This window comes from Leptinotarsa decemlineata, unplaced genomic scaffold, assembly GCF_025532065.1.
Source record: "Leptinotarsa decemlineata unplaced genomic scaffold, Ldec_3_MD MMD2_tig00026282_RagTag_RagTag, whole genome shotgun sequence".
In the NCBI taxonomy this organism is placed as follows: Eukaryota; Metazoa; Arthropoda; class Insecta; order Coleoptera; family Chrysomelidae; genus Leptinotarsa; species Leptinotarsa decemlineata.
Window position 1 is genome coordinate 8,530,848 of NW_027412668.1, and position 25,910 is coordinate 8,556,757.

Consider the following 25,910-nt stretch of genomic DNA (forward strand, 5'->3'; position numbering starts at 1 on the left):
CGTTTCGGTACACGTTAGCTTCATCAGTTACTGGTACATAAAACTATTCTACATATTTTTTTATATAGCAGTAGGTGATGACACAACTCATTAGAAAAATTATCGAATCTGGTGGAATGAATAGAATTTAAATAAACAATTAGGTACAATACAATATTTCTTGTAAGAAACAGGTGAAATATTGGCATTTCATGTGAAACCTTGATTATGTGAATAAATAATCATTTATTTATTTGAATTTATCTGAATAATTATTCATTTATTGAATTTTGTGTCTGAAAATTGGGACTCGATTAATTTCAACGCGGCTCCGCTGCATTTATGAAACCATCGTCTAAAAGAAAGATTGTTAACTAGAAACACCTCAATCTCGTGAACAAAGCCCTATACGGAGAAGAAACATCCCAATACTCTAACAGAGATCAAAATGTGTCTGAAGACTGCATCGGGGAGAGATACATACGTACAAGAAAATGATTATTTCGAAATGAAATTTGGAAACATCCATCTCTCCCAACTACCCACACTAGACTAGCCTTTGTGAGGTATCTTGCATAGATGTCTGGCGAATATAATTCAATATGCAGCGTGGTATTAGCCAAGGAAATAGTTGTTTTTCGGCAGGCATTTACCAGAACTTTCTGTGTGGGAAAGATGAATGTTTCGAAATTTTATTTTGAAACATTTATTCTCTTCTGATTGAATTTTGACATAAAATGTCAATATTTCACCAAAAAAAATATGGATTTTGAATTGGCCAGTTCTATTCAAATGTTTTACCAGTTTTGACATAAAGTGTCAATATTCCACCTGTTTAGTAAAGGTAATATTTTATTTTACCTATTAGGTCTATCGGAATCTATCTCTTTTAACGGATTTCATCATTTATCCGGTAAGTTTTGTCATTACCTATTGTATAATAGTTGTAGCTTGTAGTTGTAGTTGTAGTTGTAGCGAAACGCGTTTTGAATGAAATTTATTATGAAAGTTCTATGATTATTATCATGGATAGTAGTCTTGAAATGTGCATGTGCATTAGGCATATTGAATAATTAGGCCAATGTACTCAACAAATAACTATAAATTCGATAACCTCTTCGAAATAATGTAAAATGATTATCGCATCACCAATATTTCAGCTAAGAATCGATTTGCAATCAATATTGAAATTTTAACAAAATACCAGGTTTTAAGTCGATACTCACTAAATATTGAAATTTCAAAATACCTTCCTCATCACCCTTCTTCACTTAGGTTTGCCTGAGGTGTTATCACAATAACGATGAAAATAAAAACAACAATAAAAATTAATTGGTGCTCCGGGGCGACTTCATTGATTCCAGTGACGCATTTGCTTTTTCAGCTGCAGGAAAACCCGGAAAAACCTGCAAATATTAACAACGTAGATGGTCTTCCGACCCGTGAACATGCCACAACATGCCACCACAAACTTTCAAGGATTGGCCTTGTGATTTGTTAATGGTCATGGCGAATGCAAGACGAATTGAAAATTAAAGTCTTTTAAACTCAAACGGCATATCGGTTGGGATCATCTGGATCCTCGAAATGAGAACTTCCTCACCTTCGAATTTTCCTTTGAGTATCGTCGCGTAAATCACATTGTTCATCAATTTACTTACCACCAAACGTGTACCGTTGCGAAGTTTTGATGGATTTATGTTTCGAAGCATGATTACTACGGAGCCAACCTTTAGGCGTAAATTGTGCCAGGCACATCCAAGGAGTTTAAGAATTCAATTGGATAGTTGGTGGCTCCATCTTCATTTGTTACACAGTCAATTTATCTGTATGAATGCGTTGTTCCAATGATATCATTCTGAATTATGTAGTTTAGGTCATCTACATCTTCATTCTTAGCCGCTAAAATTGTTCGCTCACTCAACCATTCATTATTTTTGTAGTTGGTAATTATGTTTGGAAATACTTTGCTGATAAGTTCGTCTTTCGATGAGACAAAGTTACAGAAATTCTGAGGAAATAAAATCAATCCGCTTGATTCGTCGACCGGTACTCGACCATTACCGATAGTCAGCAATTGCTCAGAGAAATCTTCAGCAGATGTATCATTAAGTAATGCAACTCTCATGTTTGTTGTCAGCTGAAGTTTCTTCACATAGCGCCGAAGATTCGATGAATTGAGGCAAGCGTTTGTTTCGTCGGCAGCCGTTGATCTTGGAATTACTGGCAGTAAAATCATTGCACTTCCAAAACATCTCGAGTCATTACGTAAATCTTTCAATGTTCGCTTAAGTACTTCTAATGTAAGTTTGTACGCCATTGTGCATTCGTCCCATATGATGATTTTTGATGCTGATAAAACTATGGCCATTGCGGAGTTCTTTGAGAAATTACATGTTGGTTCTTCAATAGTTTGAAGATTCAACGGTAACTTTAATGCTGAATGAGCTATACGGCATCCTTCTAACAACGCGGCTGCTATTCCAGAAGAAGCAACTGCAAGCGCAATGTTGGATCTCGCACGAACAGTAGCCAAAACTAATGACATCAGAAATGTCTTAACAGTTCCACCAGGGGCATCCAGGAAATATAAACTACCATTTCCATCATCAATTGCCTTCAATAACCATTGACGAAATTACGTTTAGCTTTCATTTACCTTTTTTTGTTATTCCATGTCAGATGCGTTTTTGCTATACCATGTTTCATTGGGATTTCTTGGTGACTTCACGGAAACGCGGTCGAACGGAATAAAAAGTATCCTATGTCCCTCTCCTTGTTCTAAGCTACCTCTCCACCAATTTTCAGCCAAATCGGTTCATCCGTTCTTGAGTTATAAATAGTGTAACTAACACCACTTTCTTTTATATATATATAGATGTTACCTACAAATTGAATAAGCAATAAAAAAATGAAATTTTTTAGATTAAATTCTTTTTTTTTCCGAAACTCAAGGAAATTCACACATCAATTGTGAACAGCTATATTTTCTTTGACACATGTCAAAACAATGAAGGGTCCAGATGCCATACTCGATAGCCTATCAGTATTGAATTTATTACATTTTCAGTTAAACCTATCCTTCGAAAGAGACATTTAGAAATTTCACAGCTATAGAACTATTAGTTTGTGGGATAGAACATTTTGAGTAAAGCAACTTCTGTTAGTTTGAAGAAAATGGAAAAATGGAATTTCGTATAAAAAGAATACTGTTGAAGCCATGGCCTGGCTTGATGAATATTAATCGGACTTTGCACCAGGAAAATCAACCGTTGAGTAGTGGTTTGCTGAGTTTCTATGAGATAAAATGAGCACCAAGGACTGTGCACGCAGTGGACTCCCTACTGAGGAAGACATCAAAAAAGTCCACAAAATAATTTTGGATGATCGCGAAGTGAAGTTGATCGAAATAGCTGAGACTCTGAAGATATCAAAGGAAAGTGTTGGACATACTATGAATGACTATTTGGGTATACGAAAGCTGTGTTCGAAGTAGGGGCCGCGTGAGCTCACAATCGACCAAAACTAACAATGAATTGAAGATTCTAAGCAGTGTTCAAAGCTGTTCCACCATGAAAAACCCATTAGTTCACACCAGAATCAAAACGATCGTCGGCTGAGTAGACTGCACGTGGTTAACCGACTCAAAAGCCTGCATAGACTCAACAGTTGGCCAGCAAAGTTATGGTACCAGTTTTTTGGGATATATATGGTATAATATCCATCAACTATATTGAAAAAGTGGAAATCATCAACAGCGGCTATTAAATAGCAGTATTGAAGCGTTTGAAGGACTAAATCGCGAAAAAAAGGCCCCATTCAAAAAAAAGAGATGATATTCCACCTTGTCACAAATCAATGAAAAGGATGGCAAAATTTCATGAATTGGGCTCTGAATTGCTTCCACATCCACCGTATTCCCCAGATCCACCCCTCTGTGATTTATTCTTGTTCTCAGACCTCGAAAGAATGCACACTGGAAAAAACTGCTAACTGAAAAGAAAATCATCGAAACTGTGGCCTATTTGAGGCTAGAAACAAATCTTACAATAAAAATGGTATAGAAAAATTGTTTGTCCGCTATAATCGTTGTATCGTCCTCAAAGACGATTATATTCAATAAAAAACCAAATTCTATCAATTTTCTTTTCTATGTTAGCCTTCTAACTTTTCAGTTTCACCATGTTTTATGAGAAATCAGTTAAGGCTGATATTTCCGTTTATAACCTCTCGCCTCAACAATATTCAACCAGTATGGGAATAGACAGATTTATCAGACCGATATGCCAATTGAATTGTCTTTTCAATATTGACATTCTTTTTCTGAAATGTGGTGAACTTGGCTGATACTTGAATATGAAATAAGTACTGAGCCAATGTAGAAATTGGGGTTCAAATATGCGGCAAATATCGATAACTCGATAAAGTTGAAATGATATTATTTAATATCGCCGGATGAAGTGGTTCTAATATTGGTAGCAAGTTATCAATTCAGATATAAAATCAAACTAGTATACCACATAACAATATCTATCCTCTTGGAATTTGTTGAATCAATATTTTACCAACATTCATCTAAAAATACTGTTCTTTCAGTATTGAGTCATATTGTTTCAGAACGATTTTTTTCATTCACGGTATTTGCCCAACATGAAAATGGTGTTCAACTTTTCAGTTCTCATATCCTGTGCTCTGATTTTCAATGTACAATTCATTTTTCAGGTGACGAGATGGTGTTACCGGAGTGGCCATCGCGTTTCATGACATGAAACTACCCGTTAACTAGTAGACATATCGAATTTTTTACCCTCGATTTGTAACTGAGTAGCTTAGATTATTCTTCTCGAAACAAGCAGGAGGAGTCATCTTGCGATGGGAAGCACCTCATCTAAATTCAAAAAATACCTGCAACATGGAGATGAGTATGCTGCTATGCAAATTTATCAAAATTCACCTGAATTGAAGAAAAACCTTGATCCAAACCTCAGTTATGGTGAAAACCATAACCACAATACTGCTCTACATTACGCTGCCAAGCATGGTAAGATTCATTGACTTATAGTATTAAAAACTATTTTCGGCGGTTCTTTGGTTATAACTTCATATACAGAGTGGTCCAACGAAAAGTATACAGCTTGCTTTTCTCCTTTTTTTGTAACTTAACGCAAAAATGCTCGGACAGGTCAATTTTGCTTTTAAGGGGGACAAATTTTAGATGTATTTTTCTACCTGTGCCTTCAACCCCCTAGCGAGGGTGAGTAACAACCCTAGAATTTTGAATGGAAAGTGGGGTCGAGTAATATATAATTTGAAAGGGCACAAAATTATTTTTCCAATGATACCTAATTTGTTGTATTTCACTCAAACTTGTAGGTATTATAAAGAAAAACAACTACAACCCAGTACTTTGAAATGTGTAATTGACTTAGTAGAATCCTACTTCAGCAAGTGCTGAAAATGTGACCCATTTGCTTCCATACAATAATACAGATTCTGTTCAAATCTATTTCTAACATATCAGGTGTTATACTTCTGCACTCTGCTGTAATTCGTTAGCGAAGATCTTCTATGAACTCGTGCTGCGTAGAAAAACATTCATTTTTCAAGTGTCCCCAAAGGAAAAAGTCTAAAGGCCATAAATCAGGTGACCTGGCAGGTCATTCGATGGGGCCTCTCCTTCCAATCCACCGTCCAGGAAACCGGTCATCTAAAAACTCTCTTACGGGAGCAACATAGTGAGGAGATGCTCCATCTTGCTGGAAATGAAACCGATCATCATTATGATTTTGGTCATTTTCAATTATTTCTGTTATGACAGGATCAATTGTATCTTCAAGCATGTTCAGGTAGACCTCACCAGTTAAATTCCCAGGAATAAAAAGTGGCCCTACGATATGACTACCTAATATGCCACACCAGACATTGATTTTTTGAAAGGTACTGGGTATAGGGTACTGGGTATGGACCTCTCGGAATAAGTGTGGGTTACTGCCATCCCAGTAACGGCAATTATGCCTATTCAAAGCTCCATTCAAAAAAAATGTACTCTCATCGGAAAAGCACGAGACGTGTTGAATGAGAGGTGCGGATCATCAATTAGTAGCTGGCTCAGTTGTTCACAAAATGGCAGCCTTCTATCAGGATTATCTTCATTGAGTTCCTGTACTAATTTAATTTTGTACGGATGAAATTTATAGGCTTGAATATCCATATTATGGACGAACGGGAGACACCTGAGGCTGCAGCAAGCTGACGGGTACTTTGAGTATGATCCAATTCAACATGTCCCAAAACAGCGACTTCCACTGCTTCATTTCTGATCGGTTTCCGTGGCTGGTGTTTCACATTACAGACAGATCCGGTATCGACAAACTTGTCAACGTACGAATCATTCACATTTTTCCCGGGATAACTGTTATTAAAGAGGCGAGCAGTAAGTCTAGCACAACTATCATGTTGATAATAAAGTTAAACAATTTCAACTCGTTCAGAAATGGAATAAACCATTTTTACAGTAAAGTTGAAATAATTTCAAAAGCAACCGAACTGAATCAATGAACGTTTGTCTAAATTCTTTTTGTACACTTATCTGCTGTTGTTATTTGAACCAAAAAACGCACGAGAGAAATTGAGGAATGTAGTAGTGATAAAAATGTCGTTTTTTTCCGCATTCTCATTAACACCAAAAATATCAAGTAAATGTTCTTCCTTTTTTTATAACTATTCAAGTAAATACAAGAAATTAGGTATCATTGGAAAAATAATTTTGTGCCCTTTCAAATGATATATTACTCGACCACACTTTTCATTTGAAATTTTAGGGTTGTTACTCACCCTCGCTAGGGGGTTGAAGGCACAGGTAGAAGAATACATCTAAAATGTGTTCCCCTCAAAAGCAAAATTGACCTGTCCGAGCATTTTTTACGTTAAGGAGAAAAGGAAGGTGCATACTTTTCGTTGGACCACTCGATATATTCATGAAATAATAGCAGGTTTTAACCTGCACGGATTACAAGGAGCTGTTCTCAGGGGGAGTTTGGTCCGAAACTCTGAGTTGCAAATATACAGCTGTCATGGAGGTCAAATACCTCAGAGTTATACTAAATCCCTTGCTGATCTGGAAGAGTAAAAAGAAAGGTAAAGGTAGCCTGACCTATGAGGACTGAAACCACATATGATATATTGGCTCTACACCATAGCGGTTGAACCAATGATATCATATGCATCTATGGTCTGGTGGCCAAAATAGGAACAAATGACCGCGATGAAAACCACCGCAACAGCTGCTTTGGAGACCCTCTTGGATCTTCCTTATTCGCTTCTTGTTATATTGAGAAAAGCCAGGGTGAACGGCCATTTCAGACTGGGGAAATCATTGACCTATATGGTATCGGGCACAACAGAAATTTTGGAATATGTGGAGGACTCAACATCTGACTACAGACTGCATGACACCGGAAAAAACGTGTCCGACACAATCTACGCAGCTGAAGTATCGTATCGCAGAAAGTGAAGAATGAACAATAATCCCTCGGAAGAAACACCTGATGCTGATACGGGGGACATGGGACGGAAGCTGTACAACAATAATTCGAAGCCATAACAAAATAAGCTGATCAATATTTTCATACAGTCAAGCTGCACTGATTGATTGATGAACTTATAAGTGACATCGATACTGGTCTGGAATGCAATGAGGAATTGAGGAAACTGGTGGACAGGAACAGAACAGCTGGACGTCAGGACACTCATGTATCATGGAAAACGAAAAATATGACCAGTGTGACAGACCCAGATCCTCAACTCATATATAGAACGTGAACTAGCTGAGAGGGTAGCAGAATTTTTGGTGTGGAAACACATACGGAAAAACCTTCACAAAGGGATCGTCCAAGAAGAGAACCGAAAAGCTGACCCAATAAAGCAAAGATTGACTCAGGACAATAACACAGCAACTAACTAGATGCAGACGAACAAAATAATGCTGAATAACGTAGACCTTGCATGTAACTAAGGAACAAAGACATCTCATCTTCCATGCGAATATGGAGCTTTCGATCACAAGAGCCGAATAAATTAGAGACAACCCAAATTATGAAACGTCCAGCAAAATACCTTCACAAACTAGTACAGAGAACAAGATTGATGGACTGGATGTCATGGAAAGATGAAGGAAAACGCAATAATGAGGCTGCAGAGTTTCCGGGGACTTAGAAGAAATGTAAAAGTTAGACGGCTCCCAGGAAGTGAAAAAAAAATCATATATTTCGTCAATAGTACTAGTCTGAGTGAGTGCAGGCAAATCTGTGGGACTAACAGAAGACTCAATCCACGAACCAACTAGTTTCAACTAGTTGCGCAGCAGTGAAAGTTACAGTGGAAAATAGAAGACGAGTCTCATTTGGCAGTTGATATCATGATTTGGTTTGCAACGGACGTCTTGGGGAGTCTCTTCCATCTTCAATAATAATTCCATAGATCTCGTTTTTTGTGAGGGGAGATATCAAGATCACCCCCGTAACAACTAAAAAAGAAGAGATAAAAATAAATAGCTGTAAATAACAATTATATTAAGCAAAAAAAACCTGAAATGAAATAATAGTGAAATAAAATACATGTAGAAATAAAACAAAAAATAAAAATGAAGAAATACAAAATTAAAAAATTTCAAGCCAAGTTAGTTCACGACGTTTCGATTGTTAGTATCCACAATCGTCTTCGGTGATGACTAACTTGGCTTGAAATCTTTCAACTTTTTATTTTTATCTTTATTTTCATTTTGTATTTCTTTATTTTAATTTTTTGTTCAATTGTTTTATTTTTACATGTATTTTATTTCACTATTAATTCATTTCAGGTTTTTTTTATGATTGTTATTTGCAGCTATTTATTTTTAATTCTTCTTTTTTAGTTGTTTGGAGGATTTCAAATCATTTTATATATTAGACAATGCATTCGTGGTAAAACCTAACACCACTGATGATGGTGTTGGATCACATTTGTTTTTGAGCTCAACTAAATAAATGTGTTGAAAGATTGATTGTGATAAGTATATTCTTCCATTCCAGGTATGAAACACCTCCTGCGTGCATTTCTCAACGAACTAGGTGGCAACCCCAATAAGAAGAACGGTATGAATGAGACTGTCCTGCACACAGCATGCCAACTGAATCAAACAAAAAGCTTCAGCGCCCAAGAGAGGAGAGCGGCCTGTGTTCAATTGTTATTGTTCTGGAGAGGTGTTCCGTTGAACAATGGATCGAGAGAAAAAGTGGACCTGGCCACGCAAGACAAGGTACGTTTCAAGGAAAACACATAAATGAATAGTCAGCCATGTACGAAACTTCTGTCTTTGTTTCACCAAAGAAATATTTGGATAGGTCCAAGTTGGACAGAATCCATTAGCGTTTCGTTGCTGAACTTCAATTGAATTATTTTCAAAACTTATTATTACAGTTTATTGTATGATTTTTACTATAAAGGGTTCAACAACTGAACTAAGTAGCTTAAATTGAAAAGAACAAAATCCAGGCTAATATGCCATGTTCGAATAGAACTTGAAGTACCATCGTCTACCATCCTTTTTATTGTTAATTGCTGAGACTTCAAAATACAACTTTCGTTCTCCCAGTAAACGCACATATCATTGATGATGTCTGCCGCAGTCGCAGACGAAACGTTCGTTAGTTCAGGTTTTATCCGACTATGTCCAACTTGCCCGCTGTTCGTTCTCCTCGATCGTGACCCCGGCTGTGAAAGTCAATATTTTTACATTGATAGCTTATCTCTCAGAAACTTACTGAATTAAAATCTACATATCCCTCAACTGTGTTTCCCGGATGGAAAAACAAGCCTACGGCCAGTCGAGATTGATAGCTTTGATAAATCAATCAAAATACGAAAACCAATCAACGACAAGCAATTTCGCAGACGTAGCAAAAGCGTTCGACAAGGTTGATTATTATTAATTCCTGAAGGCACTGAAAAGTAATAGATGCGGAGGTGTGCCTTTGAAGTTCCAAGTGAATGTTCCAAGTAAACATGAAACAATGTGTGAAAATCAATAGGCTTCAAGTTCCGCAGGGCACTATGTCTAGTACAATCGAGTTTCGCTTATATTAGAGTAGAAATACTGCAAAGGTGTGAAATAACATATATAAATATAAATAGTCATCAAATAATAATGCGAAAAGAAAAGAATGAACTTTCAAATATGGGATGGATATAATTCCATCATCGAGTAGAGCCTCACTGACGTTTTTAAATTCTTTTCATTTGAAAACTCTAGTCGAAAGTCTTTTAACAAACTAAATTCAACTCGAAAAATATATACGAAGGGAATGGTAAAAACATAAATCTAACATTCTCATCCATTTTGAAATTAAAAAAAATTCAAAAATGATGTAAATTCCACTCGAAACCACAACAATGTGGAGCTCGCCGCCCCCATCTTGTAATAATCTATTCTGTTTTCTCTTCGTTGTCCTGCGCATCTGTTGTATCGCCAACAGCATAATATATGCAGGAATAACTTCAGTGAAGAATAATGCACTGACACCTGGCGGACATAATCCAACGTCCTTCTTGTTATTATATAGCCAGGGGTATTAGCCTAACCTAACCTACAGTGGAGGGAGTTGAGACTGACCTGAACGAGAGGGAATAATAAAAACAAAATTTCTAAATCTAACACAAACAAAAATATAGAGAGTAATTTTCATGATGCGTTCTATTACGTAGCAGGTAAGTTATTCAGATCTTTCAATATTTTCTCCATAATTATTTTTCTATCCACAGTTTCGTTTTCTCAATAGTCTAAACTCCATAACAACAGATTTTCTTGAGTTTTATCTTCAATCAATCCCTGATTTCGTTCGAGACACCACGAATCTCATATTATGGGTCTGTTAGAAAACGATTAGAATAAACTAACCTGTAATGTCAGAAAAATTGGATTGTTTTAGTTGTTGACTTCATCGTGATAGTTGTAGTTGATATATGTTCGTTTTTTTTATTCACTCGTATTGCATCATTAATAAAATCTTCGGTACGTGCCATTCAAAACAATTCCTGATGAAAGTATTCTCGTTCTCAAAAAGATAATTGGAAGGAAAATCTTGATTGAATCCATCCCAACAAGCCACTACGTTCGGTAATGACGATCGAAGAATGTGTGTCAATAAATGAGTACATAGTATTGATAATTGTGTTACTTTATTATTGTGTCTCAATTCCTTGTTGTTATGTTGATGAGTACTATAGCTAGTACATTGGAGAGTAAACAATTGGCTGCTCATTATGTGTCTTTCATCGCTGTTCATGGATCTCATTTCACATTTTCTAGCATCTGAAATTTTGTTGTCACGTACCGGTCTCAACAATTTCAATCATTGTGCATTCATTTTATAGTCATCCTCTATGGCATGTAGAGCAACCCTAAATTTCTCCGGTCTATGAAACCTAATATGTGAAACATGTTCCTTGCTATTACAGTCCGCTTAGTCTGACCAATATACATTTCGTCGTAATCCTCACAGTTTATTTCGTAGTTCCCAGATATCTAAGTTTTTATTATAGTGTCTTTTGGACTGATCAACACTTTGAGTTTTCAAATAGTTTTGAAAGCCACTTTCATTTCAATAGTTTGATAAACACGTGTATGTCTTTATTTGAATGCAGACCAATGCATTGATGTACATTGGTTCATATGGAAGAACTACAAACATTGCGGCTTCCAGTTTATTGGAAGCACTTTTTCCATATCATAATGAGAATATTGACTGATGACGCCCGTTCCGTTCACCAAATCAGCATCATCAATATGTGACTAAAACTCAATCGTTCAGATGAATATTAGGTCGTCATTACCATATAAATTAAAATGCAATTGAAAAAATAACAGAAGCACTCATACTAGCAATGAATTCAACGGTAAAAGTTGAGACCTCATTAATCTTAGCTCACTCAACTTTCGATTTCTTAGGATTGTCAGTATTATTTCCACGTTCACCTATAGTTTCTATTAATACTAACGGCATACATATCCTTCAGATCTGAATGGAGAAGTTCAAAGGAATTATCTCTCAAAATAAATGTATTCAAGAAAACCCTTCATTCTGTTTATGGAGAATATTTTATATACATTTTCCAGTTCCATCAAGATAACATAAATAAGATGAAAATCTCGTATTAGGCCTGCTGAGAAATAAGATCATGAATATGTAAATCCATCTGTGAAGAGTACCTTGCTGAGTTTTTTTTATTCTGAGGGAATGTTTCAAAGAGTCGGAAAGATCTTTCATTCTTGCCAATATTTTATGGTGATAATCATTATAATAGATCACAAGCATAGGAATAGAGAGACCATTGCTAGGAAATATTTCACAGAATGAAAATGCAATAACAAATAAAAGTTTGTCTTTTTCTTGATCCTCAAACATCATGCTAGTTCAACGACCATGAAAACAAAAAATCGAGATAAAATGATTTGAAATCCCTGAAAAAACCGATAAACTTAAAAAATTTTACTGAAAATAATAATTATATTGAGCAAAAAAAAAAAAAAAACTGAATATTACTATGACATAAAGCACAAACACCAGTTGAAAATTGAACAATTAACAAGAAATGAAAATTGAAAATGAAAAGATTTCAAGTCAAGTCAAGCTAGTTCACGACGTTTCGATTGTTAGTATCCACAATCGTCCTAGAGTGATGACTAGACTCATTCCTCCGAGAGCTGACTATTCTATAGGTCATTCGAGTGCTTTCACCTATCCCCTCTTCCCTCTTACCGCTTCACCGATTTAGCGGGAGCTGATCGTTTGGAGGGAGTTGGCCGTTTTCCGCTTGACTATGGGTTTCCTTATGTTACATACCTCTATGCTAGCTTGGGTAAATGCCTTGCTAGGCAACAACATATATGCGACTTCTTTGAATTTTCTCCTCCTTGTGGTGGATTTCCGCTTGGAAACACTTGATGTTATGTTAATGAGTCCAAATATGCTCTGCTATTTCCGATTTGCTGATTTACCCTTGCTGTGTGTGTGTTTCGCAATGCGAACTTTCAATGGCCTCTTAGTTTCACCGATGTAGAATTCTCCGCACTCGCAGGGTATCTGGTAAATGCAATTCTTGGAAACGCAGTCCGCGTTTGGTGGCCTGGTTTTCGTGAGGCTGCTACGGGTAGTGTTTCCTGATCTGAAGCAAGTTCTGATGTTATAATTGGACCCAATTCTTCTCATCCTTTCCGACTATTCTCTGGTTGTGACGGCTTCTTTTTCTCGTAAGCCTCTTGTTGTCTTCTACCCAAAGTCTGTTCCACCATCACTTTGAAGAAACCATTCCGTTGAAAATCATTTTTGATGATGCCTAGTTTCTTCTCGAGATCTTCCTTCGTATTAAGGAGAATTAAAGCACGGTCTACTAGTATCTTGATGATTCCTCTCTTAATCGATTGATGGTGGTTGGACTCCTGGTTCAGATACTGTCCAGTGTGAGTGAGTTTTCAGTATACAGATTTTTCCCACTTGGTGTCAGTCCTCTTCACTAATACGTCTAAGAATGGCAATTCGTTGTGGACTTCCTTCTCCATTATGGAAGTGATGGAATGTCATACGTTGTTGATGTGCTTCAGGAAGATGTCTAGTTCTGTATTATCATTGTCAACGTCTCTCAACCAGACTCGGGACTTCTTGTGGGCTTCTCTTCAATGGTCACTCCATATGTATGTTGGCTATAACCAGTGAATGTGACGATCCTATTGGCAGTCCCTCATCTTCCGTAGAGAATTTGTCCTCCAGTTAGAAATAGCAGTTTCGTACACAGCATCCTAGTTATGATTACTTATATTGGTAAGTTTGTTCTATCTTCCAGGTCCCTGTCCCCGGATAGCTTCCTTTGTATGATTTGAAGTGCTTCTTCGACAGGAACGATGGTGTAGAGTCTTTCCACGTGAATCTCTCGAGCTAATGATCGGTCTGAGCGAAACATCCTTCTGGTGGATTTTGGAGAATCCATACAAGTGCAGGGGCTTACAATATTTCATATCGAAAATTTGATTCAGAGTAAAATACAACAGCAGACATTTGTTGTTGTTGGATTTGTGAAGATTGTGTAAACAAAAAGATGTTAATTCTGAATTTTACTTTCCCACGGGATTTTTTCCGTGTGTTCACTTGTATTGAAATAATTCAAAAACGGACCTGATGAAGCAACCCTGTAGCGAAACGTTTTTAAAATTGAATTTATTGGAAAAATCATATGGATATTCAAGGAAGTGTTGATGTCGTCTGGGTTATGGATCTAGAGAGCGAATATATCATCAGCATATCTCCACCACTTCTTTGGGCCATTCTGGTAAGTTTCGATGTGTATTTCCTCAAAATTCTCCATGGAGGTGGCACTCAGAATCGATGCAAAGATGAGTCTCTCACAATTCCAAATTTTGGTTGATAAAAATCCTCTTTGAACTGAATGAATGTTTTATGAGAACATTATATTGGAAGCTGCAAAAAGTTTCACAATTCTTTTTAATTCTTGCATTAGTATCATTTTCTAATTCAGTTTTCACTAGTTTCAGGGTTTTATCAACCGGAACAATAGTGAACAAACTCGCAACATCAAAACTCACCAGAAAATCGCTGTTTCAAAGTTATAATCCAATGAAATCGAATTACTATTTGAAGTAAGAATGAAATAATTTTTTCATCTAGGTACTGTCGCCATAAAACGATTTTTCCTTTGTCAAATTTTTTTGCTTTTTTGATACGCAAAGAAAACTCGAAAATATTTAATTCTCTAATCAATTACTTCAACTGAATGAAGCCTTGCGACTGTTTCAATTGTTTTTTTAAATCTTTTTTGCTTCATGTAACAATCGTGATTAATATGGCTATTGTGGAAGAGCGAAGAGACCTATTGTGTCCGTTCTGGATATAATTGAATAATTTCTGGGAAAAATTGAAGCAATTTCTCCTCGCTTTTTATAATAAAAGAATTATTCAGTAGGCTTTTGTGTTGATCCACACGCAACTGTAGAGGGAATATGTGTGGGTCGGTTTCAGTTTGGATGAAAAATAATTAATATTTAGCACGGAAAATATTCAACAAAGGTACATAACACATGGTTTCGTACTCAAGAAATTGAATAACGACCTTCAGTGCGTAAATTGTGTAAACAATTAAATAACGAAGATTAATAGGTGGCCAGTGGTAGAAACCAATTTCACAACTTTCAAGTATGAATACTTTGTTGCCCTTGCCATTTCTTTGCTATCATTCCTCTGGAGATTCGATCTATAACGAAATAAAATCAAATATTACGTTCATTTTTATTTAATAAACAATGAAATAGGTTTCATCGGTTTGAAGGAAATAATCGCTGAAAATTTTTAATAAATATTAATTATTACCCATTTAAGTTCCTTTCTTTGTATTTTCCTGATATTTCAGAACGTTTTTCCCGTGGCTTCAACAATAATTGACTACACTGTACAAACTTAACTTTATTTCGCTGCTACACTGACAATACAACACAAACACTTCTGAAACTTCTGAATAATACTCAAATGTATATCGCCTTATTAGATCACTCCGTACCGCACTGTCAAATAGATTTTCCCGATCTGCGTGTTGTCATTGTTTATATATGGTAATGGAAGTCTCTCGAAGCCGATAGGGAAGTCGCTAGAAGTCTCTCGAAGCGACGTGACATCTAGAACAATCGCGAAGCGCAAGTCAAGTTGAGCTCACAATTGATTCACGACGATCAGCGGCAACCGGCTTTTTTTCAGGGTATTATTTACAACTATAGTAAAAAGGCCAAACCGTCCGTCGTTGTTTTCTTCAAAAATGAATATATGTTATTCGTAATTTCACTTCGATATAGACTGAATCTCTTGAGAAATAATAACCAATAAACTTCTTTCAACAATACTGAAAATTATGTTTTCTTCCATCCTACTCACTCCTACATTTTCAATGAAGTATTATTTGTCCTGAAAAATGCGTGACTGGATTCATAAAGTTTTATCACCAGCGTCGATGATAATATTTCCAGTCTACAAATAATTCCCTTCTGATTCGTATTACATACATCCTGAAGCATAATAATTTTCAGGAAATCATAGGATCTAAAGTATTTATTATTTTTCCTTGAGAAAACATTACATGAATGCAATAACAGAAATGCATGTTTCTGAATTACATTTCTAAATATTAATTTTTTTCATACGTATGTCTTCTAGATACTTTCCTCAGACCTCGGACATTGGTACGGTTCCATGTATCATTTCAAAATAAATTACCAACAAAATATATAACAATAAATGAATTGCATTCAGTACTGATAATAAGTACAATCATTCTGTGCAATAAATTCAACCATAGCAACCACCGTGTATAATTATTCATTAGTTTAGTTTATCAATTCTTGTTTCATGTTCTTTAGGGTAGTCCGATAAGATCGACCATATATCAAAATTCCTATACTATTCCTATTCCTAAAAATGTTAACTTTTTATCCTTATCAAGCAGAAGTTCTAGTTATCTTTTCCTGAACAGGTGTTTCAGCTCAACACATTTGTGGATTATAGAAACTGAAATAGAAAACACGAGTAAATATCATTGATTGTTATCTGAGGGTATAACATACCCACTATTTTGGGGATATTTGTGATTCACCTCGGTTTTCACAATCTAATCTAGTAAAGCCATCCATCATATATGATAAGGATCCTCTTATCGAGTATGAACAAAAGGGAATGCCAATTTGACCGAATTCTCTCTACATGTCTTTCAATTTCCACCCTCAATCTTCCTTAGTCTGCCTCTGGCAGTCTACAACAAAAAGAACCTATATCGTACCGCCGGCAGTTCGACTTGGCTTTTCGTACACTCCATGACAAGTAAGATCTTTCCTCAACCATTCGTACACGACATAGAACACAGGAACCAAACTGAATCTGTTACAGTCAATAAAGGGTACAACTGGAAAACCAAAGAAGGCTCAGGATCTGGAGTGCACTACAGATCACTAAGCCTGAGGATTGAGTGGGAAATGGGAAAAAATACCACCGTGGTCCACACAGACTTAGCTGGTATCTCAATCGCTACAAAAGAAATAACCAGAAAAGGAATTTTCTGCAAGAACATAACAATCTGCACTGACAGCACACAAGCCCTATTAGCCTTGAACAGACAACGTGTAACCTCAGGGTTAGTACTAGAGTGTCACCAAGATTTAGGCAAAGCCTCGGTAGATAATAACATTATCCTGAGGTGGGTTGAAGGGTCCGACAGTAGTAAAGGTTATCGTATTGCCGACTCTTCAGCCAAGGAAGTGGCTGGACTAAGAATTTTAGGACCCAGTGGCACCTACGGCCTGATGACTTCGACAATTGCGAAACTAGCCAAATGTTACACCCATGCTCAATCCCTGAAGAGATGGGATGGAATCAATCTTGCCTTGATCACCTTGGGCGACCCTGGGAAGCTGGTGCCGAAGAAATATCTGGCGATGACCAGGGAAAATCTGCGCTTAACAGTAGGATTTCTGACTGGCCACTGTCAACTAAGGAAACATCTCCATAATATGGGGCTAGTAGACACACCTCTATGCAGAATGTGTGAACAGGAAGATGAGACTGTCAGGCATGTCCTATGCGAGTGCCCGGAGTTATCGTCAATAAGAGAGTGTGTGTTCGGCGAGTTTTGGCCTACACCTGCCGATATCCAAGTGACCTGTCCACCTTCCTGGAAAGGACAGGATGGACGATGACCTAGTAAAACAACTACTCGGAAGGATATACAATGGGTCACATATGGCCTAAGTGCTGTGGACTTACACTCACCCTCACTACTCTACAGAAAGGGTACAACCTGGATGTGCTGAAGGGAAAACCGTGATAAATTTATAAGTTTGCAGCCAACCAAGGTTACCTACCTCATCACTGTAAACCAGAAGTATACTTCAAGGCCACAAGTTTGTAGTGATCACCTTCACATTCAATTACATTGTTGGAGAATATATGTTATTCAATTCTATTCTCCGTTAAAAATTATTTTACCCAGCACCCCTTCTCCGATGAGCTCCGGCATTCGAATCCCAGCTTCAAGAATGTAACACCCTTTTTTGCTAAGATTTAGGCCTGTTACAACGTATTATCGAATTTGTTATAAAATATGGTGAATTCTATGACTGGGGTTTTTTGAATAATATTTATGTCTATTTTTCTCTATGGTTAATTGAAAATTGTAATTGTCTTCCTCAGAAGTTAACAAATCTATCCCAAAAATCATAATTGTCTATCACTGATCCATCAGTAGAAATATTAGAGAGGTATACTCATATATACGTTATCAAATGCTAATTGAGATAACTGTTGTTTCAACAAAAATACTAGCAGTATGTTCAAACTTCATCGATATAAAGAGCAGTTATTATTTTTCATTCGCATATACTTTTGACACTATTTTTTTTTTCAGGAAGGAAACACAGCTCTACATTGGGCAGCACAAACTGGCCTCAAGAGATGTGTTGAATTACTTCTAACTCATGGTGCCCCACTCTTCATAGAAAATAACGATAAATTAACACCGTGTGATTTGGCTATGAGAGGATCACATCATGACATAGCCAGGCTACTAGAAAGCAGGATGGTTTTTGTGAGTTTCTATTTGTTGTTACAATTGAATTGATTTGCTGGTCCGATGTTTGTTAATTGGGATATGATTATACTTACGATATTCATCAAATCCTGTTAGGAATTTACCAGAAACAATATTTCCTTGAGATGAATGTCTGCGACCCGGATATAATAATTTCAGGTCAGACAACTCCGCTTTCAGCTACGATAAGTTTGTTGGGGGTTGAAATGAACACCAATATGTCTTGGAACAAGCATGTAGCTAGAATTGCAAAGGCTGCTTCTCAAGAGTTTGGAACCAGAAAACTGTACACAGCTCAGCAACTTTTGAAGCTTTATAAGGCTCCGATCAGAGCTTCTTTGGAGTATCGTTCTCATGTATGGAGCTCCGCCTCCAAACATACCCTGAAGCTACTGGATTCCATCCAGAAAAGAATCATCCACCTGATTGGAGGCGCGAACATCACTGGCAACCTTCATAGTCTGGAACATCGAAGAAAAAAAGGAAGAGATTTGTCTCTTTTCTATAGATACTTTCACGGAAAGCGTTCAAGTGACTTGGCACATTTGATTCCATCAAGAGCGGTACATAGAAATACACGATGGACTGTGGCTGCTCATCGTTTTGAGGTTCAACTCTTTTCACCTCGAACTTCACTGTTTACGAACTCTTTCATCTAGAGAACCGCATCAACGTGGAATAAAATTCCTAAGGACGTTTCTCCAAATGGAGTCAACCTTCAGCGATTCAAATCCAATGTGAATTGCTACTTTCGCACAGACACGGCTCGAAGAGCACCTTGAGGATTTTCCTGTAGTGCTTGTGCTTTGTCTTTAAAAAACTTTTGTTTTACTTTTTATTTATGGAACAGACAAAACTATCGAAATAATAGAAAAATGAGAATATATGAAAAATATGAATCAATTTTCATCAGAATTTTTTAACAAGCCACGCCTTTTATGATATCAACGAACTTTTGAATTCTAGATGTGATGTAGATTGAATGTGCCATTTGAAGAAAGTTTCAATAATTTTCATTTTACATTGTGAGTGTGTATGTATTTTATAAGTTTAAGTTTTAAGTATTTGAAACCACAATTCTTTGGAGTATATGATATTAATAATGTAAATTTCATGGTGAATGAAATCTATATTAATTAAGATCCTGTTATCAGCTTCACTTGTATGTTTGTTAGGTAACCGAATCCTTTGGACTCAATTTTGAATAACTTTAGACGGGCAGATTTATTTCAAAATCGTCAGGATTGAATAATTTCCTCACACAGTCTCTGTGTAAGAGCAAGTGAGACAACCACACTGTCTGCACATGCGTATATATTTTATATCGATACAAATGGGCTTGAAATAACAAGCCAAACTAAAAAGTGGAAAATAAATGATAGTTTAAAAACTGAAACAAGACGCTGTAATAGCAATACGAACTGAAAAATAATCGGAAACTGATTCAAGATTGTGGCGTGACGTTACTATTGACTTTTACAATTTTTTTTTTGGAAAAAAGCGTGGGGTGCTTATTATCCATTGTTATAAATACTTGGTTAGGAGCTGTTTACCAGATTGGAGAAATGATAAAAATATAATTCAAGACATCCCATGCTTTTTTACAAGAATTTTTTTTTTGTAAATATAATCATTCTGATTTCAGACTTATTAAAAGTCATTAATTACATCAAGCCATAGAACTTTTTATCGATGTTGAACAAAATCTTGAATTAGTTTCGAATCATTTATAATTAATTAATAATTAATAATAATAATCAATTATAACTTTATAAGTGTAAGTTTTTAGTATTTAAAACCCCATTTCTTTCGACTAGTTTCATAAATTCATATAATGTTAATTATGTAAGTTCCATGATGAATACATTCTATTCTATTCATACTCACTTCTGCAACCTCGATATTTCCCATTTTTCTGAAGTTGAAAGAAAGAAGGCATTTTACAGCCCCAGTTCATAAATACCAGAATGCAACGTCGCTACCTCTTTGCCACGGAAATGCTGAATTTCTCTGTTTGAAAGCCTAATTTGAAAAGGCTTTCAACCATGAGCATAACACCAGATATGCGATTTTATGCTTATGGTTGTTCCTTGAAGTAGTCATCAAATCTGTTTGTTCACATTAACAATGAAAACCATTACCATTATAGACTAGTGGTGATTTTTTATGATCTACGAGTGAAAAGCCACTTTTGTAAAAATATTTGAAATTGAGAACCTCATGGTTTTCGATATAATACATCCGTTATGAAGTAAGGACGTAGAGTATCATCTTTCTTCATTCTTGAACAGAACTAAATGTCAACACCTATGTTAGCATTATTTTCAGTACTTTTTAGTTAAAAACAATAATGGCCGCCACCGCCGCCACCGCCCTTCAATAGAGAAGGGATCTTATAATGTTAGATTTCAATTGGTCCCCTAAAATTTTTCAGTTTAGGAAATTGATCGAGCCGTTTCCGATGATTAAAATGAAAATAAGTTACAGGAGATTCTGGTACTGATACCCGAACATATATACATGAATAGTTGAGTAGATTTGATTCATAGGTCGTGAAAAGTGAGTACATGGTTTCCTTCAAATTTACAGTGATTAGTTTACTACTGACATATTTCATGATTACGGGGAATGAAGATGTCACTTGTTCTTTTGAATTCCCCCAATTATTTCCTTTGAAGAACACGGTATCATCAGCAAAACAGGTTATCTCAGCAGGAATAGGTAGGTTAGGTTGAGTTCTGTTCAAAGTTAGTGAGTCTATTCGACTATCCACCGCAACCCGCAATGGTTTATTGTAGTTCACACCTATTCCAAATAAAACCAGCTCCTTAACGAAGCCGATTAGTTCATATGGTGAATGGTCTTTCAGGTCAGATGGTGAAAGTACGGCTCTGCTGAACTCTTAAAACCTGATTCGGTCCCCAGCGGGGCAGGCACAAAGTATATGCGCTGCTGTTTCATCATTTTCCAAACAGAGGCGACACACACTGTCTTCCGACAGTCCAAGTTTCTGCATATGATGATTCAAATGACAGTGACCTGTAAGAAGGCCTGTTAGACATCGTAGTTCATCCCTACTATAGTCCAAAAACTGTTTGGTATCAAGTTTCGAAGGGTGAATAAACGCTTTGGAGTGAGCCAATCCTGGAAGATTCTGCCAGAAGTCCATAAATCTTCTTGCCATCCAGGTTTTCAATCTTTATTTGGCAAAGAAGTTATCCTTAATAGGCAAAAAAATAGATTATCGTTGCCAAAATAAAAAAAAAAATATTTTCTATTTTTTCATTGACAATTGAAAATTATGATTTTTATAAAAAATACATTACAATTTTTTTTCTAATTTTTCTTTGTTTGAATGTCTCATGGCTAAAAACTGATTAATATTTTTTTTTGCAGTTATTGTTAATAAATTTATTATAGACAAATACATTGTTTATAAGCAATTCGAAATTTTTTTTGCATTATGTTAATTGAAAAAAATCATGATTTTTAAGAAAAAATTGTTTCCTAAAAAAATTTCTTTGTTGCTAAACGATTGCGATTGTCAATGTTAATTGACAATCGTTTTTTGCAACTAAATATTAAAATTAGGGAACCGTTTTTTTTAATCATAAATTCTATTGTTCTTCAAGGTTTCGAAAAAACTTTTTTTTTATTCTTTTTTAATTGTTTATCTAAAAAAAATACTTTGTTCCATAATAAAAGTAACTATGTGTTTTTTTAATTCATTCTATTTTTTATAAAACTTTTAATATTGTGATTCCTTGATACTTGTCTTTTTCATTCGCTCCTTCGCTTTTATAATTATAATAACTTCCAAACTATTGCAGTTATGATGAATATGCTTCAAGTCTTTTTTGTTCATCATGAATTCAAAAACAATTCAAGCCTTTTACTAAAATTGTAGTCCTATTATTTATTTAATTATTGATCGATATTCATTAAAAAAAGAAAAATTTTTAAGTCTTTTCGACATAAACTTCGTGTCATGTAACAATAAATCATAAGGATTTCATTACTTGCACTTTTAGTAGTTGTAGGATCATAAACATTCACTTATTGTCACATTTATATGAAGTTTAGGAAAATTAAATGAAGCAATCAGTCATTCTGTTAATTTAATTTTAATGAGTTTACTCATTAACCTTCTTTAAATTTCCCATGCTCACAATTTTTTCAAAACCTTAAAGAACAATAGAATTTATGATTTTAAAAAAACGGTTCCTTCATTTTAATATTTAATTGCAAAAAATGATTGTTAATTAACAAACCCTTTTTTTGCAACGAAGAAATTTTTTTAAGAAACCATTTTTTTCCTAAAAATCATAATTTTTTTCAATTAACATAATACAAAAAAATTTTCGAATTGCTCACGAACAATGTATTTGTTTATAATAAATTTATTAACAATAGCTGTAAAAAATTTAAAAAAATATATTAATAATTAGTTTTCAGCCATGAGACATTGAAGCAATGAAAAATTAAAAAAAGAAAATTGTGATGTATTTTTTATAAAATTATAATTTTCAATTGTTGATAAAAAAATAGAAAATAACAATTTTTTATTTTGGCAACGGTTATCTATTTTTTCGCCTATTAGGGATAACTTCACCAAAGGAAAAAAATGCCAGGGTTTTAGTTTAATAATTATAGGGATTTTTATATCAACTTTCAATTCAGAAAAAGTTATTAATTAACAAATTTATAATTAACGTTAAAATTGGGAAAAAAAATTTTTGACTGCGGATTAAAGTTTATTGATGTATTCCAACATTACATGAATTTTTTCATTCCTTAATATTCACATTTAATATGTTTAAATGATTTTTTTGTTTTTATGTCAGAGTGACGAAAGGCGCGCGGAAGCCAGACTACCCGCTTTTGGCTCTATTTTCAGGGCTCTGTAAAAATTATAAGTAATCGGGAGTCGGGACTTTTTTACGCAAATTCATTGATCTTTTTAAATCTTTTTTCAAATTTTGAAAATTTTGAAAATTTTCCGAGATATTAAGAAAAAACTAAAGCCCCATTTTTTTCACCTAATTGTTTATAACTTTTGTAATTTTATCGGCACGTTTTCGGACCTTTCCTTAAACTTTCTAGGCAGAAATACGAATCGAATGACACCTTGGTCGTAATTTTTGGACAGGGCTGAAAAATGTCACCAAAAAGAGCTAAATCGAGTACATGTGAACCAGACTATAAGGGGTTTAATAAGACTGTAAACACATTCTTTGAGCATGCTCTATCCAATCTCATCCATTCCAGGTGGCTTGTTGGATTTCAATCCTTTGATAAATTTAATCACTTCATTTTCTTCCGCCGGATACAAATGAATGCTTGAGGGAAAATTTTGGTTAACAATGTAGGTACAATATTTCTAAAAAAAATATTACAGGACCTCGATATCTGAATATGCTGCAGAAAAATGTTTGTCTGTGAGTTATGAAATAGTTCAGGCAACCCAGATGAGCTTCCAACAGCAAGTATTGTTTTTCTCATCGAAAAGTACTGAAAATTATGTTATTTTCCAACTTTAATACCTTGTTCCATTCAAAAAATATGGTGAAGAGGAACTCTCCACATCCTCACTGTGAATATTTTTACGAGGATTTTTTTCAGGGGCTTTCTGAACTACAATCGATCACTCTCAGATCACCTTACTTCAACAATCACTAGTATGCAATTGATTTCAGGCTGACAATACAGATGTGGTGAATGAGGATGAAATCGTCAACGAACAAGAAGTGTACAGCGGACTGCGGAGTCAAGATTTACAAGAAGCCAAGGACCAGCTTCTGGTGGATACTTCCGATATGTTGAAAATTCCTCTTTTCACCGCGGAGGCCCTATTGAGAAACAATGGTGAGTTTAGCCAATTTTTTTCCGTTCATTAGGACAAAAGGAAGCTTTGGAAAAACAAGTACGAAATCGTGAGGTTACAGGAATAATGCAATCGAATTTTCAGAATGGTCTCGAGAGCTTTTACTGGAAAAGTGGATGAGAGATCCGGTGGAGTGTTGCCAATTAGCGGGAGTTCAAGCACCTTCTTCTGTTCTGCAACACGCCTCCTCTATCGAATCGAGTATTTCAGCGGAAACCAACGCCATAGACGACAGTGAAATTCTGGTAATCCGATTATCTGAAAGCTCTTCAATGTTATCCGAGCGTGTCGTTTTATTTTCGTTCAACTTTTGAAGCGAGGATCGTCATCTTACGACCTTTTGATCGTGAATCAATTTATGAATACTCTGACCCGTTACTTGATAAAAATCAATAAGAGTGTCCATGCTATCCCTTATAGAATTTTTCCAATGAATTTTATTTGAAGACGTGTTTTGCTATACGGTAGCTTCAAAAGTTACTGGTCAGGTCATGGTCATGAAAGAGATTTTGTTCTAAATAACATTATTTTAATTGCCGAAGTCCCTCAAATGTATCAATTTACAGTGTGAAATATGTTTATTCACCGCCTCGCAATGGGATCAACCCGTCAACATGTCCTGCAAGCACATTTTCTGCAAATCTTGTTGGCAGAGTTACCTGACCACAAAAATACAGGATGGTGACGCACATCACATTCTGTGCCCTGCCTACCAGTGCCATATTCTTGTTCCAGTTGAGCTGATAGAGAAAATGGTGACTCCCGAAATGGCTCGGAGGTATCTACAATTCGACATCAAGGTAAAATATTCAGAATTCTAACATAACATAAGAAAGTTGTTTATACCAACCCGGCCTACATTGATGAGAGAGATATTCATTATTGAACATTGTAACGGTTTTGGTTCATTTCACATATTGGACGGGAACGCTGCATAATATAAACACATCGGAAAAGTCTAGGGATATTTTTATAACATACTAAATATCACTTACCATTGGCTGAGATGAATAGAGCTGTAGGGCTTCTTCAAGGTGGCATGCGACAAAATGATGTAGCTCTTCGTTTGGGGGTCTCCCAAAGTGTTATCAGTCGATTGTGGCGGCGTTTCCGTGAAACTGGCAGTCCAGCCGAACAACATCCAGGGCGAGGACGCGCTACAACTGCAGTTCAAGACCGATTTTTGGTCTTAACCGCAAAAGACAACCGACAATCACAGCACCTGAGTTGGTTAACGTGTTGCAGCAGACGCACCAGGTAACCATTGGTCGTGATACTGTCAGAAATCGACTGCATGAAGCAGATCTGCACAACAGAAGGCCACTTAGATGTCCACCTTTGTCGAGAGGCAATCGCGGTAGAAGATTAGAGTGGTGTC

At 35.8% G+C, this 25,910-nt stretch overlaps 1 protein-coding gene across 1 annotated transcript in view; it reads left to right on the forward strand.

Moving 5' to 3' along the window:
• Positions 1–25,910, forward strand: part of LOC111512313 (ankyrin repeat and IBR domain-containing protein 1) — a 64,920-nt gene that overhangs the window by 4,489 nt on the left and 34,521 nt on the right. Inside the window, exons 2-7 of the mRNA XM_074179763.1 lie at positions 4,702–5,020; positions 9,048–9,274; positions 18,466–18,645; positions 24,345–24,513; positions 24,617–24,777; positions 25,099–25,332. Coding sequence (XP_074035864.1) covers positions 4,852–5,020; positions 9,048–9,274; positions 18,466–18,645; positions 24,345–24,513; positions 24,617–24,777; positions 25,099–25,332 — 1,140 coding nt within the window. The 5' untranslated portion in view covers positions 4,702–4,851. The remainder of the gene's footprint in view (positions 1–4,701; positions 5,021–9,047; positions 9,275–18,465; positions 18,646–24,344; positions 24,514–24,616; positions 24,778–25,098; positions 25,333–25,910) is intronic.